The sequence below is a fragment of the Mus caroli genome, chromosome 3, assembly GCF_900094665.2.
Source record: "Mus caroli chromosome 3, CAROLI_EIJ_v1.1, whole genome shotgun sequence".
NCBI classification, from domain to species: Eukaryota; Metazoa; Chordata; class Mammalia; order Rodentia; family Muridae; genus Mus; species Mus caroli.
In genome coordinates, this window is record NC_034572.1 from 110,297,585 (window position 1) to 110,313,764 (window position 16,180).

At 40.5% G+C, this 16,180-nt stretch overlaps 2 protein-coding genes across 2 annotated transcripts in view; one reads left to right on the top strand and one right to left on the bottom strand.

Moving 5' to 3' along the window:
- Window positions 1-2,384, top strand: part of Lrrc39 (leucine rich repeat containing 39) — an 18,754-nt gene extending 16,370 nt beyond the window's left edge. Inside the window, exons 8-9 of the mRNA XM_021158155.2 lie at window positions 761-897; window positions 2,299-2,384. Of these exons, the coding sequence (XP_021013814.1) occupies window positions 761-897; window positions 2,299-2,354 (193 nt within the window). The 3' untranslated portion in view covers window positions 2,355-2,384. The remainder of the gene's footprint in view (window positions 1-760; window positions 898-2,298) is intronic.
- A 79-nt stretch (window positions 2,385-2,463) lies between these two features.
- Window positions 2,464-16,105, bottom strand: Trmt13 (tRNA methyltransferase 13 homolog). The gene is made up of 11 exons (XM_021158154.2): window positions 15,864-16,105; window positions 13,681-13,727; window positions 13,437-13,503; window positions 11,455-11,517; window positions 10,955-11,024; window positions 10,711-10,817; window positions 9,763-9,930; window positions 7,062-7,134; window positions 6,502-6,576; window positions 3,570-3,999; window positions 2,464-2,688 (listed from the first exon to the last, which is right to left on the bottom strand). Exons 1-11 carry the CDS (start codon window positions 16,008-16,010, stop codon window positions 2,490-2,492), a joined length of 1,446 nt encoding a protein of 481 aa, XP_021013813.1. The 5' UTR covers window positions 16,011-16,105; the 3' UTR covers window positions 2,464-2,489.
- Window positions 16,106-16,180: the final 75 nt, after the last annotated feature.

Genomic DNA, 16,180 nt, shown 5'->3' on the forward strand with positions numbered 1-16,180 from the left:
GGGAGGCAGAGGCAGGCGGATTTCTGAGTTCGAGGCCAGCCTGGTCTACAAAGAGAGTTCCAGGAGAGCCAGGGCTATACAGAGAAACCCTGCCCCAAAAAAAAAAAAAAAAAAAAAAAAAAAAAAAATGTCTTTTGTTGGTGACAATATTATAATACCTCTCTTTTTTACTGCTAATAAACATCCTTTGCAAAACAAAAACCAAAAAAGAATAGAATAGTTATCATTTCCTTTCTTTATAACTACATATAGGCACAGGTAATTTATATAGCCTATAGAAAGCAGACTTTATTGGGGCTACTTAGTAGAACTCCGATAAAATTCTCTCTAAAATGTAATTTTCTTGATGGAGTGAAGCAATGGACACCTGAACTTAAAACTTCCACAACCAAAGTCATTCATGCACTGACTTACCTAGCGACTTTTAGCTTTGTACTTGGTGACAGCACAGATCTATAACAATACATAAAAACTGTATTTGTAGCATTAACTATACACTTATAACTTGCTCACATGTTATGAGCTAATTGTGTCTTTTTAGGCTTTTTTGGTGGGAAGATACTGTTTCTTCTAGCACAGAAACTTACAGATTTTTGGATTTATTAGATCCCAGCAAGATAATCTGTTATCAAAAATAGTTAAAAATTACTATTAAAAAGTAGTAATTCAATATGCTGTCATTTGATCTTTCTCCAGGGAGATATATGTACATGCACTTCTATGGCACCTATAAAAACACTGTTTTCTGGTGAACTGTTAGGTTTGTCAACTTTCGAGACAACCCATTAAGACTGGAGGTGATGCTTCCTCCCAGTGACAACACAGATGGAGAGGAAGAACAGGAGTTATTTGGGCTGCAGTTTATGCACGCATATATACAAGAGTCCCGGAGAACAGGTATGAGGTTTGAACAACCAGATGAAATATTTTTGAAGAAAATGTGTACACAATTAAGTGCTATCTTGTCATCCTTTTATGGGTTCCTCATCCTATGTTATTGTTTCTATCAAACGGTGGCCATTCTGGCCAACACTGAATGAAGGGAAAAGGAATTTTGATTCTGTTTATAATTTTGATAAGTACTAGGGGAGAAGCTGTAATATCAGCATTTCAAATGGAATGAAGGAAATCTTTCTTCAGCCAAGCACTTGCCGCACAACCAAGTGAAGTGACACGTTCTTCTGCTTGTTTCTCTCTGTAAATACACTTCTCCAGGGCTGGGACTCACACCGTGGCAAGCACCCAGTCCCTGAGATACAGCTATGCCCTCAGTGCAGATTTTAACTAACTTGTTTTGTGTGTATGTCTGTGCGGCAGCATGTGCATGAAGAGCTAATGCAGATCTGACGTGGGCCGCGTGTCAGATCCCCTGGAACTGCAGTTACAGACAGTTTAGCTGCCATGTGGGTTCTGTGGAAAAGCTCATCTTCCTGTGGATACGCTCCTAAATACTGAGCCATCTCTCCAGGCCCCCAACTCCATTTGATTCTTAAAGAATCATTACTTTTGGGGGCTGGAGAGATGGCTCAGTGGTTAAGAGCACTGACTGATCTTCCAGAGGTCCTGAGTTCAATCCCAGCAACCACATGGTGGCTCACAACCATTTGTAACAGGATCCGATGTCCTCTTCTGATGTCTCTGAAGAGAGCAACAGTGTACTCACATTAAATAAATAAATGTTAAAAATAAAAGAATTATTACTTTTGTCTCCCAAGTGGTAGACATGCCAGATTGAGCATGAACAGATCTTCCTCATTATCCCGTTTTTCTATAATCTACAGGTAATAATTAAAAAGTAATTTTTTCTGGGGTGAAAAATACTGAGAACATGGACTTTATTCAACACTTAGAATTAAAGGCGTGCGCCACCACGCCCGGCTGCCAATTCTTAAATTTCTAAATTTGTCTGTGTTCAAGAAGATAATTACAATTATTCTTTCTAGACCTGTATTGAAAAAAAAAAAAAAAAGCCTCACCCGGGCAGTGGTGGCGCATGCCTTTAATCCCAGCACTTGGGAGGTGGAGGCAGGCAGATTTCTGAGTTCAAGGCCAACCTGGTCTACAGAGTGAGTTCCAGGACAGCTAGGGCTACACAGAAAAACCCTGTCCCAAAAAAAAGAAAGAAAGAAAAAAAGAAAAAGAGAGAAAAAAAAGCCTCACACTCAGATTGATCCTTGCTATAAATTTATACTGTTTATTATAACTGGAGCTCAAAAATGAAAACAATCAAATAAAGCCTTTACCAGATTAATACACAGAGTTCACACTATAATTATATACTGGTGTTATATCTTTCAGAAGACCAAGTCAACTGTCTGACTCAAATGCCAAGCTCCATACATTCTGATGGATAAAGTAATTGAAAGAGCCTTGCTGAAAAGGAATACTTTGACTACTTGGTGAATATTTTTGTGAATATCGAAATATAATTTTAAAATAATTTAAATTTTTTTGTTTGTGGAAGACAAATGTCACGTTCATGTTTCCTTTCATTGATGATTTTTTTCCTGCAATGACGGATGAGCTGGTATGGCAGTTAATAATACGTTTTCCAGAGACACCAATGGGTCCGTATAGTACTGCAAGGCAGGACTGAAGCCTTTCTGCTGTAAATACTGGAGTCTACCTTGGTCAATCAGCAGTTTGCAAAGATGTCCTATTTTCTTCTTTTCTTCAACAGTAAGAATCCTACATTGAATAAGCACACAAAAATTTTAAAGTTTGGTAAAAGTTCATACCAGGTTTGGCCACTGTCATTTACGAAACTCCTAACTAGCCAACAGCACGTACAAGGCACTATGTCTGATGCTTCTAAGATGCCTTTTCTTCTTTTTAAGATTTATTTATTTATATGAGTACACTGTAGCTGTCTTCAGACGCACCAGAAGAGGGCGTCAGATCCCATTACAGATGGCTGTGAGCCACCATGTGGTTGCTGGGAATTGAACTCAGGACCTCTGGATGAGCAGTCGGTGCTCTTGACCACTGAGCCATCTCTCCAGCCCCATCTAAGACTTTTCTTTATGATCACAATTAAAATATGTTTTAGTTTATTCTAAAATTAGAATGTAAGCTATATTTTCTAAATTTTTGATAAGTCATCTAAGGAAAAAAAAAAAAGAATCCCTCTCGTTCAGTTTCACTTTCTATACTTGATCTCAGCCAAAAGACTAAGAAACAACCATTCCGTTTTATTCGCTATGGTGTCTCCTGGCCAAGGTCAATCAGTGTGAAAATATTCAATGGAAAATTCTGAAAATGAACCATTGGTAGTGGCATTCTGAGTAGCATGGTGAATCATGGGCCACCCACTCCTTCCTATCCGGGGAATGAACCTGTGCCTCACACATGAGCATCCCTAGCATAGCCACACTGTGGTACCCACTTGCTAGACATTGTGCAGCCATCTTGACTACTAGACGGACAGAGTAGGTAAGTGCAATGCTAGTGTGTGGGGTTCTGTTTTATCTACGGTTCTAGGCATCTGTGCAGTCTCACCCACAGGAGGACTAGTTTATGGTGATAAAGTATCTCCCTGTAGCATGGTGTTTGTAGCTGTCGTCACTTACCCAGGCAAACTGTCAGTGTTGCCATCTGTGAGTCTGTCTCCTCCATCATCATGCTCTTCATTCTCATCCCTTTGAGCATCTTTTCTCTCTGGAGTAACATCCGAGCCTTCCAAAGATGTCCTCATCCCACACGTTGCCCAACTACTCATTCTCTGGAAATAGTAGAACTCCACCGCCCCAAGTCCAAGAGCCTTGAAATACTCTTTGCCCACATAATGTCTCCAGTCACACCTGTGGTGACAACAGAGCGCAATCACAATGCCAGCCACCGGGGTCCATGTCTCTGGGGCATCTTTTTCACTTCCTTCCTTGGTCAAAGTGTTACTTTCTTTTTCTGTTTTATCATTCTTTATGCGTTTGGCTAAAGGTTCTTCATCCTTTTCCTCAAAACTGGCAGCGTAGGTTTCAACCAAACATCGTAATGCAAGATCTGCAAACACAATCATGTGCCCCCACCAAACTGCATCATCTTTAAAGTTCAGTAAGCAGTATGGCCAATGCAAAACATTCTTAACACACAAACCAGCAAAAATCTACTTAGCTATATCCTGTAACAATTCTATCAGATATTATATATTTTCTCAAATTTTCCATCTTAATTTTTCTAGTGATTTGCCCAATAAAATTATTTTAAATAAAATTAAAGCAAGCTTAAGTCTTATGATTTGAAATTTTTCTGTCCAACTATTTGCATTGTCTTGCATTTCTCCTATTCTAGCTACAGTGAAGAAACCCCAAAGACAGAAATGAGGGAAGGTAATTTCACTTAGATACTGACCCAGGCTGGAGAGGGTAGTTGTTTGGTTTGTTTCTATTTTGTTTTGAGATAGGTTCTGTATAGCTGATGCGGATCTCAAATTCCTGATCCTCTGCTTGCATCTCCTGGTGTGCTGGGGTTGCAGATGTGTGCCAGCACATCTGTCTAAGATGCTAATCTTGAAATGTAGGCTGGTCACAACAAATTGTGATGAATTGAAAAGTTGAGAAAGGGAGATTCCAATGTGGAAAACAGGCTGAATAGCTTTCCTGCACATCAGCATTTGTTCAGCAAGTATTTGCTAACATACTTGCCTTGCATGCACAACACACGGAGGATGCAAGCACTACAACTGCCATACTAGGGGATGAAGAGATGGTGGATGGTTAAAAGCTCTTGCTGCTCTTGCAGAACAGCCAGGTTTGGTTCCCAGCACACACAGGGTGGCTTAAAACTGCTCAGGGGTTCTAATTCCAGGGGATCCAGCACCCACTTCTGGCCTCTGTGAGCACTGGATATGCATGCATTGCACTTCCATGCATGCAGATAAACACCCACACACATAAAATAAAAATAAATATATATATTAAAAACAAAATAGGGCTTCCAAACCTCCAGACAGTATAGCTGGCAATAATGGAAAGATTGCAAATATATGCCGTAAAACTTCTATTTTCTCTGATTAGATTGTCATATCATACCTAATTACCTACAAACAAATGTAGTTCTACAATTTCTTACCCCATGATATACAATGGATATAACTTACCTGATTTTTTAATCATGTAAGTTTTAATCACGCCAACAAGCATTATTGGTAACTATTATTTGATAAAATGATAGCTGATTTGGTGATTTCATGGTCTGTCTGTGTCTCTGTCATTTTTTTTCTTCTCTGTCATGAGAGAGTCATGGACCTTATGTTGCCCAGACTGTGGATGGACTCAAGTGTGAATGATTTAGCTCAGCTGATCCTCCTGCTTCAGCTTCCTAAGCATCTGGGAGTCTGAGTTTATGTCACTTCACCCAGGTCTATTAACTATTATTTTCTAACAAAATACATTTTCTGTTTAATTTACATTTGACTTAAACATAATTTTTTTTTTTTTTTTTTTTTTTTTTGGTTTTTTTCGAGACAGGGTTTCTCTGTATAGTCCTGGCTGTCCTGGAACTCACTTTGTAGACCAGGCTNTAGACCAGGCTGGCCTCGAACTCAGAAATCAGCCTGCCTCTGCCTCCCAAGTGCTGGGATTAAAGGCGTGCGCCACCACGCCCGGCTCAAACATAATTTTAAGAAGTGAGAATAATCAGAAAAATATTAGAAGGATTAAGTTATTTCGGAAACAAAGAGAATATTAGCAAGCTCAAGCTCTTTCATAGTGACCTTATGACCTTCTTCTTAGAAGGCATAAGGAAGCAGCAAGCTGGTGGCCAAGATCATTCAAATATTCACTGAGTCCCTCTAATATTGCATTATATTAGCTTATACTTCATTCTTGGAAAAAACTCCCAGCACAGTGTGGTGATTAGACATATAAGCAGATAATTAAAAAGACAAGCAAAAGCTATGTGGAGTATGTCCTGACGACACTAAGGGGGTAAAGCTGAGCTGAGGGATGAGCAGACACTGGGCCAGTTCTTCGAATGGGTGACAGTGCAATTCTAGGAATGGCTGGAGCAATATGGCATTTAGGAAAATAAACACGGTCCACACTAATCAACAGTAAACCCAGAGGCAGAGTGACTGAGTTTCAAGGGGAAGGAAGCTAGTCATGGATGGGCCTGAATATTGATACTTCAAGCACAGGGAGCCAAAAATGATGGAAGAAATGGAAGGCAGGGTAACTGATAAGGTGGAAGTACTAAGATAGAAGGATGCTGACACTCGCAAAGAGAAGGTAACTTTAGCAGAGTGAAAGGGACCCACACAGTGCACACAGAGGTGAGAGCGTATTGGATATAACTCTCACTGTAGAGTTAAGGTTTTGAGAGGCATGGGTTAGATGGGAAGAGCCCCAAGTGTGTGCTTCCTTCTCACCTCAGGGTGAAACTGGTTTACTTTAACAGGCTTCTATGTAAGTTCAATGAGAGCACAGACAGCCCCGGGTGGTGGGGCCATGCAGGCTACAGCTCCCTGTGTAAGCGCAGAGGTTACTGTGTGCCCTGCAGCCTTACCTGTTGCCACCCCACACAGATGCTTCCCAATTCCCACCACGGGCAGTCTTCCTTCTCTTAGCACAGGAACCCTGTCTGAGAGGAAAGGAGGTAATACGTTAGTTTGTTTAGGATACAAAGTATTAATGTATCCTTCCAAAAGTAGGGTTTCTACAATCTTTGAATTTTAGGGATGAAAGCTAAGAAAACAAGCAATTCTACAGACTCCAATATGCAGCCTAAGATGTCTGTGTTTAGGGATCACACAGAAAATATTCAGCTAAACAAACAAATCTCCCCTTTCTCATTATGTAAGAGTTGCTGGCCTGGAATTCACTATGTAGTCTGGGTGATCCTCCTGCCTCAGCTTCCCAAGTGCTGGAATTACAAGAGTACATACGATACCTGGCTTCAGTTAAGTGACAGAAAATACAGAGATTTATAGACAAATGCTTGGTTGCTTCTCAAGACTAGATTAGTGTTAGTTCTTCCTGAAGTACAGGTCTGCGAGGACGATCTAAGCAGCCCCCAGAGTCTGACATGTTTGCTGTTGTAGAGCAATGGAAAGTTACACAACTTACTCAAACACAAGTGCTGGATATCAATTTGAAGTCTCTCAAACACTGAGTCCTTTTTTCTGTGTTTACCATCTACCTGTAGAAATAGAACGTTACTGAATCAGCACTCTTAGTGTTAAAAAAGCTTTATGAAAATGTTTCTATTTGTTTTCAAAATTCAGAGCAAATACACTTAATTTTTACAGTTCAAGGGAGAATGAATAAAAAAGCAAAGTTTTAGTATTTTGGATGAAAACTCAAAAATAACACTACCATCGTATTAGACCAGAAATTGTATTATTACTAATTATACTACACCTTACGTCTTTTAACCATAATTCCCAGCCCATTCACAAAGGCCTCAAGGTCCACAGATGTTAAGCGAGTATGGTTACTTGTCACCGCTGGTTCTCCCGTGGCTCACTCTTCTCACTCTCTTTAAACACAACCGTTTTAACCATTATCTGCACGTGCCTGTGAATACAGGCCCAGACTCTCTAACAATCATCAGAGGCACTAAGCCCTTTTCCACCACCCCATTTGTTTTTCTTCTTGGCAGTGCTAGAGATTGAAGCCAGGACCTTATATATACCATGCAAGCACCTGACCACAAAGCTACAGCCACAGCCACAGCCACAGCCCCAGCCCCAGCCACAGCCCCAGCCACAGCCACAGCCACAGCAACAGCCCCAGCCACAGCCACAGCAACAGCCACAGCCACAGCCCCATCTTAAAAGTTTCTGTTTTCTTTTATGTCCTATGAAGTCAGAAACCACCCCAGATTGATGCTCTCTTAAAGCAGCATGTCTTATGACTTCCAACATTTGAACTTTCTCATTCTCTTCTATATTCCACTGAATGACCCTCACTCTCCAGGACATTTCTTACTTGTATTATTGAAGAAAGATTTTCACATTTTCCTTTTTTAGATTTATTTATTTATTTATTATATGTAAGTATACTGTAGCTGTCTGACAGACATACCAGAAGAGGGCATCAGATCTCATTACGGATGGTTGTGAGCTACCATGTGGTAGCTGGAAATTGAACTCAGAACTCAGGACCTTCGGAAGAGCAGTCAGTGCTCTTAACCACTGAGCCATCACTACTCCAGCTCCCCCCACCGTCACTCTTTTTTTTAGATTTTCACATTTTCAATCTTCCTAAATTTAGTCTAAATCTCTTTTGAAATAGTTTTACAGTATTGCTAGGATAGCTTCTAAAAAGCATTTTTTTTTTTTTTGCGGGCGAGCCTCTGTGTGTGTGTGTGTGTGTGTGTGTGTGTGTGTGCCATCTGTGTGCAGTGTCTGAGGAGGTCAGAAGATGGGTATTGGATCTCCTAGAGCTAGAACTGTAGGAAGTTGTGAGCTACCTAATATTGGTGCTGTGAACCAAACTATGATGTTTTGGAAGAGCAGGAAGCACTCAAACCACTCAGCCATGTCTCTAGCTCCACAAAAAATATAAAAATCATTTTTTAAAAACTTTCCTCCATGACAACTCTGGAAGACCGAGGTCAGCTGTCCATCTGCAGGTTCCTGCAGCCCTGGGTACTGTCTACCGGCACAGCACTCAGGAAACCAAAATCCTCTACAGAAGCTGCTGTGAAGCAAGACCCACATCTCCCACAGTGTCTCTAACACCGCAGAGCCAAGCCAGAGCCAACAGCAGGAGGCCTTTCTAGACCAGCTCTCCTTCCAGGTTCACACTGACACATTCTACCTCAGGCCACAGACTTCCATCACACAGAAACCTCTTGCGTTTGTATGGAAGCTTCAGCTGTCAGTAAAAGGCTGTTGGCTTATGAGCTCGGGCAGGAAACAGGGAGGTGCACGTCCTGGGATAGAGACAATTCTGAGTCTAGAGATAGGCAAGGGAAGGGGATTTGCCTAGGAACTCTGGATGCGGCAGTTGCATAAACCTGAGGAGAGGTAACTAACCTTGTAGCATGATTTAGACAAGTTTAAATGGGTTAAATAAGTTACAAACTAGTCAGAGAACAGAGCCAAAGCTATTGGCTTAGGCATTTATCTCAGGAACTGGGCACAGGAGGAAAAGCCGGCACTACCATTGAAACATCCTTTGTTATTTCAGGCTTTGGTTCCACTGTTCTTATTTCCCAAAATGCTTCTGACATCCTATCTAGCAAATGCTAATTGATCTTTCAGGATCTATCACAGGCACCACCTTTTCTGCTCGGTCATTCTCTATTGCCTCCCTGTAATAAAATCTAGCGTGCCACATTCTGCAGAACTTCCTCCCCACTTCAACACTTTCCTTACATCCTTAATCGAGCCCTCTTTTCTAAGCACATGTAAGAGCACAGCTGCCTTACCAGTATCTATCTGTACATACAGTGTGCTTATCACACTGTCCAAGACAATGCTCAAGTACTTAATGAAGAAAGAGTCTGTTAGCAGTGGCAAATACAAGGTTAAATGTGGCTGGGGCTTAATTTCTAGCCGAAGAAGCTTGGTTCTGTTCACAGATTTTCTTGTTTCTGCAAACAATTTTATAAATTCAGATTATGGACTATCAATAAATCTGAAAAACTTACCTTCAGTTTAACAATACAATTAGAATCAAACAAATAATAATAGCAAAAATTACAATCAAATATATAAAAAACAAATTCATTTTAAGAGACATGCTCCTATCGTTTTCTTTTTTTCCTACCGAAGAAAAATGTGTTTGATTATTAAGATGTTACAATGGATTTACTTACCTTGAATCGTGTGCTCACTTTTTCTACCAGGATGAAGTGAACATTTTCAGCATCTTTTAAGGCAATATCAACCCAGTGAGATAATTTCCCCTTTCCTGCTCCAAATTCAACAAAGCATCTTCTCGGACCAAGTAACTTTAACTTTTCAATGTTTCCTAAAATAGAAGCCTGCAGATTCCATAGGGTTATTTTATAAACCAGAGCAGAGGAATGCAACTCAACAGGAAAACAGCAAGGTAATCTCTACACAAGGCAGAGGGTTTACTGATAATTTCTGAATGGCTAAGAAACTTTTCCCCCTTTGCTTGCTTTAAGATAATACTCTGCACTCAGGGTTATAGCCATGCCCAAATTTTTATTTTATGTTCACATATAATTTTGAACAAAAGTATTTTGTTCACTAACAGAAACTAAATAATTATACTCAGAACCAAATGTTAGCTTTTTTTTTTTTTTTACATTGTTTTTGTTAGGATAAATTTTCTCTCTGTAACCCACGCTGTCCTAGAACTCACTCCATAGACCAGGAGAGCTCAAACTCAGATCTGCTTGCTCTGTCTACCGAGTGCTGCATTAAAGGCATGTGACACCACACCTAACGCACCTAACGAGAATGTTAGCTTTTTTTTTTGTTTTTGTTTTTTTGTTTTTTTTTTTTTTTTNGAACTCAGAAATCCGCCTGCCTCTGCCTCCCAAGTACTGGGATTAAAGGCGTGCGCCACCACGCCCGGCGAATTTTAGCTTTTTAAAAATTACTTTTATTTATTGTTGAGCATACACACTTATGTATGCATGTAGAAGTCAGAGGCCACTTTGTAAAACTCAGATGTCTGAACTCGGGTCCTCAGGCTTGGCAGCAAGTGCCTTTATCTGATGAGCCATCTCATCAGCCTGGAATGTTAGCACTACACATATGAAGAAACGTTTAGTGATTGTGTCTAAACATACCTGCTGTTTCAGGTGTTTGACTGCACAATCGCCATTCCTTGGGTCATTAAGGGCATCATGCAATGCTGGATGGGACATGATGTGATCTTCATGTGTAGAATTCAAGCCTTTGTCCAAAAGAAACATGAGAGACAGCTTAAGCAGCAAAACATGAACTGAGCCTCTGAACCCCAGAACGGAAGGGAGCTCATGAACCACCTAGTGCTTCTCACATAATTAAACCTGCAACTTTAGGCAGACTCACCTTCACTTGCTTTTCTCAATTTCTTAATTAAGTTCTCCAACTGCTCTTCAGATAGAGAAGAAAATGGAACCTATATACAAATACAAGAATAAAACTAAATAATGTAGTCACACCATGTGTAAAGTACTACGGCAGCGACTGCGTAAAGCTTAACAGCTGGGCAGATGCCTTGGCAGATTAGGAGCTTCTTCCTGGCAAAGCTTTGCTGCTAGGCCCCTTCCGAACTGCCCAACTGTGAATGCACTCCTCCATCTCTGCCCCGATACTGTAGCTCTCACTGCTGCCTCAGGGTCTGGGCTCAGAGACCTCACAACAGAGTCATTGCAGTTGCAGTTATGGGACACAAGCTTGCCTGGAACTAATCATCACTAACAATGTACTTCTGTAGGAAAATACATCCTAAAGTCAAAACCACACATCGTTCTAAACAAGCTGGAGCACGACCTGCACAGGAAACTTATACACACCACTTGGAGTTAAGTATTAAATAATGCACTTACTAATTGCTCAGGAATCTCTGTTTCATCCTTTAATCCTGCATTTATATCTTGAATAAAGAAATCCTGACAAAACCAAAACCATAACATAGTATTAATATGATGCTGAAAACAATTAGGCTGAAGAACTGCTCCCTTCTCTCACCCTCCCACACCATCACCCTCTGCACACTCACTCACCACCGAATATGACTTCCCAGCCTCAACCATAGTGACTGGGCTGCTGCCTGGCCTCTTTTGTTGGTGGATGGCTGAGTCTGGTCCATGGGGACCGCTCACAGTTAGGCCTCTGGGCGCAGTCTTATTTCTCTTTACTAAAGGAGCTAAGTACTGAAGGTGTGGGTGAGAGGTTACTGTTTTTCTTGTATATTAACGTAATGTTACAAATCCATGATTTTCCTTTGATATAGGAGCTTACACTGGAGCTCAACTGGTAGCCAAGGCTTGCCTGAAATTTTTTATGCTGTCCAAGCTTGCCCTGAATTTTGGGTAATCCTCTAGCTTAAGCCTCCCAGGAGCCAAGATTACAGGTATGTGCCACCAAAGACAGCCAACATACTTTTAGCTCATAGCATCTGGGGCAGTGGTTCTCAACTGAGAGGCATCTGAAAATGTGGAAGGGTATCTGTCGCAAAATGACTAAGAAGAGGGCCGGGCAGAAGTGCAAGCCTTTGATCCTGGAACTCAGGAGGCAAGAGGCTGAAGCAGGTTGGTCTCTGTGAGTTTGAGGCTAACCTGCACTACAGAGCGAGTTCCAGGACACCTAAGGCTGCTATAAAGAGAAACCTACCTCAAAAAACCAACCAAACAAAAAACCCAAACACACAAATAAACCCCCCCACCAATAAAAAAGCCCCAATACATCTTGAGATACATACTGTAAAATGGTCCATATTCATGAAGCAAATGATCACACTTATCAATTTGTATAAAATTATTGTATTTTATTCCCAAACATAAATCTGGATTTTTGGGCTGGAAAGATGGCTCAGTGGTTAAGAGCACTGATTGCTCTTCTAGAGGTCCTGAGTTTAATTCCCAGCAACCACATGGTGACTCAAAACCATCTGGGATGGTTTTGCCCATCTGGAATGAGATCTGATGCTCTCTTCTGGTGTGCACGAAGACAGTGTACTCATATATAGTCATATACATAAAATGAATCAATCTTTAAAAAAAAATAAATCTAGCCGAGCAGTAGTGGCGCACGCCTTTAGTTCTAGCACTTGGGAGGCAGAGGCAGGCAGATTTCTGAGTTCGAGGCCAGCCTGCTCTATAGAGTGAGTTCCAGGATAGCCAAGGCTATACAGAGAAACCCTATCTCGAAAAACCAAAAATAAATAAATAAATAAATAAATAAATCTCTGTAAATGTTTAGCTCTTGCTTAGCTGGACACTGTGTAAGACTATGTGACCTGGTGCTAGCTCACATTCACTGTCTCTACACTGAGTCTGACTCTCAAAGACGCCCATTACTTACTCTTTACAACCTTATTCTAAATTCTTATCTCTGATCTGAAGTCTCTTGCTGCACCATCACCCTTCTCTGTCCTGCTATGACGATGGGTGTGTTGGCATATCATATACCTATCGTCGTAGCATTTGGAAAGCAAAGCATAAGAAACATTTGAGCTGTGTTGAAGACCAGCATAAGTATTGCAGCACAGTACCCTATCTCAAAAGCAAACAAACAAAAATAAAACATGAAATAATTATTCTGGGCTGGTCAAGGTGGCACCCACCAGTAGTCTTAGTACTAGAGAAGCTAAGGGAAGACAGCCTCAAGCTTGGGGTTAGCCTGGGCTACACAGTGTAACCTGCCTCCTATCTAACCAAGCCAACAGATAAAACACAAGTACAGAAAAGAAAAGAGGGAAGAAAAGTACAGCTATTAAGTGAGTACAGTACATTTGCCAAATTCAATCTGCATCTTATAATACTAAGTATTTATATACAGATATCACACAGGCATTTCAAATACTTACAGGCTTAGGCTTCTCTCTTGAATTACATTTTTTCAAATGTTTTGCTAGTTGGTCTTCATATACTGTGCTAAATTTAAAGAGAAAATTTAAGAGTTAGAAAAATCTTAAATGAACCTTGTGAAACTTAACTGTTTCTAGTACATCACACAAACAAACAAACAAACACACACACACACACACACAAGACAAATGCACTCACGCACCCCAAATGACAAAAACCCACTTATTTGACCTTATACTTAACTGTTTTGGATCTAAAGGACACAAGATTCTTTTCCGAGTATTTTCTTCCTAATAAATTAAAACGGATACATTTATTTAAATGTCAAGTTTATTACATTCAGATGTTAGATACACCCACAGTGTATTTCTATTCCTAAAATAAGGTAAGAAAACTTTAAAAGGATACAGTGAAAAATAAGCAAGATTAGGTCATGCCGCATAGTAAGAGTCTTCGTTGTAGCTCGCTTCTGTATGAATGAACAAGTACTGTTTTGGCTTGCTAATGTAATTTTGCATCAGAGATAACACCTCCTAAAAATGGGTACAGTTATTGTATGCACCATTAAGAAAAGATGTTAACCATGTACTTTGGATTAACTAATAACAATATTCATCATGTACAAAAATGATCTTTTGAAATAAATATCTACTGGGTATAAGTGGCTAAACTGAGCTGACTAAATACTCATTACTTGCATACTTACTCGTTTTGAAAAATGTTGCCCATTTAAATTGACTTTAAAATGCGTATTTATCTAAAGGTGTTCAAATATGGGGAAATGCTGGGCGTGGTGGAGCATGCTTTGATTATCAGCTCTCCAGAGGAAAGGCAGACAGAGCCAAAGGCCAGCCAGGGTGACCCTCAGACCCTCTCTCAGAATAGAGTACAGGAGAAAATACGCCAGGAACAACGAGGCACGGCTTTAACAATTTAGAATGGGTCATTTTCACTAGCTTTGCAACTTTTCTAAATGCTAGTTACAGTCTTTTCGTTTTATGCATTTAATTATAGGCACTGGGAGAAAAGCAAGGAAAACAGTTTTGGCAGGTCTGCTCCACAGACTCTTATCAACCCAGATGCAACAGGATGGCCCAATTATTAAATCCAGAGGCCAGTGGTTAGGTGTGATTCTCAGCTCTTTCTGTTAGCTGCTGACTCTATAACCCTGACTGCTTCATGTAAATAATAGTATAGACTTTCTATATTAAGTATAGACTTACTATATTATTAAGTAGAATAATAGTATGACTTGCTTCCTAAGGTTTGTGAAAATTGAATTTTTAAAAGCAAAATAATGTTTAGTGCTAGCCCTACAGCCAAAGCTGACCAAGTATTTACTCTTAAGTTTTCTCAATTATTTATTTCAATTTATTTCAGAATGTTCATGAAGATACGCACATTGAATTTTAGAGAAAGTTAAGGAATTTTCAGTATTAAAAAAAAAACAACATTATTTCATGTATAGAGTTTTAAATTAAATTCCAGTGTGATTCTCTGATGGAGACCAGCTAGTTGGGAGGCTAAGGCAGGAGAATTCCTGGGATCAGATGTTCAAGACCAATATGAGCAACTCAGCAAAATCACCGTCTCAAAAACAGAAAATTGTCTTTCAAGGGAAATAGTACTCATATTCTAACTTTCAAAGCGTAATCACAGAACACACACACACAAGCATTTTTAAAATCTATAGTTTGAGTTTAGAAACAGTGTATAGCAGGCTAGTAAGATGTTTTCTTTTTTTGGTGTAGAGGGTGATGAGGCTTCCTGTGACTTGTAGATTAGTAATTTGCCTGTTCTTTATCCATTAGAAGCCACTAATACTTTTGCACTTACAACCAAAATGTCTTATGACATTATGTCTGTTGAGGGACAAAAAAAAAACAAACCAAAAAAAACAAAAACAAAAACAAAAAACCAAAACCAAAAAAACTTTGCTTTCAACTTTGAAGTTTGTTATTTTACGTTCATTTTTTTCCTTCTCCGTCCCAGAATAATAATTACAAGTTCATAAGGTGTTTTCCTGGAGAGTTAAGTCTAAATAAACAAACAAAAATTGTTTCTAGGTTTCTTCCCCATGCATTCACAAGTGGTTATCGTTCAAAAACAATAACTATAATTAATTAGACCCCAGTTAGTAAAACCTAGTGATCTTTTTCTAGCGCTCCTTTATAAAAATAATCACTTCCCCTGAGGATGGGGGACTAGCGGAAGGAAGGATGAGTGTAAGGGTCTCTGAGACAGCACAGACGGAGCTTTTAGTACAAGAAAGCAATGCTCCTGGAGGCTCGTCGTGGCTCCGAGCGGTGGGCAGAACTGCATTTACTTAAATCCATGGGACGGAAGCAGGAATCTGTCAAAGTTGCGAGGCTGGGATCCTGCACCCACAGACCCGCGACTCCCAGGAAGGGAGGGCGATAGCGGACCTCGGCGGAGCCAGCGTGTTCGCCACAGAATCTTTTCCCCGCCGCCGCCACCATCCTGCAGAAGCGCTTCTTCTTTTCTACGAAGTAGTTGCATCTGCCATCTGCTGGAAACCCGATCGCGGGCGAAGTCGCCGCCGGAGCCTCCATAACGCTGGGTCCTTTTGAAAGCCTGGCTCAGCCCAAAGTTGTCAGTTCCCTTTGGTTCCACTTCCCTTAACAAACGTGGCCGCCTGAGGGGGGTGGGTCCACGGAAATGACGCATCACCCCCGCTCGGTCGGTCTCTGAACCGGAAGAAAGTGACGGTGGCTGACGAGGT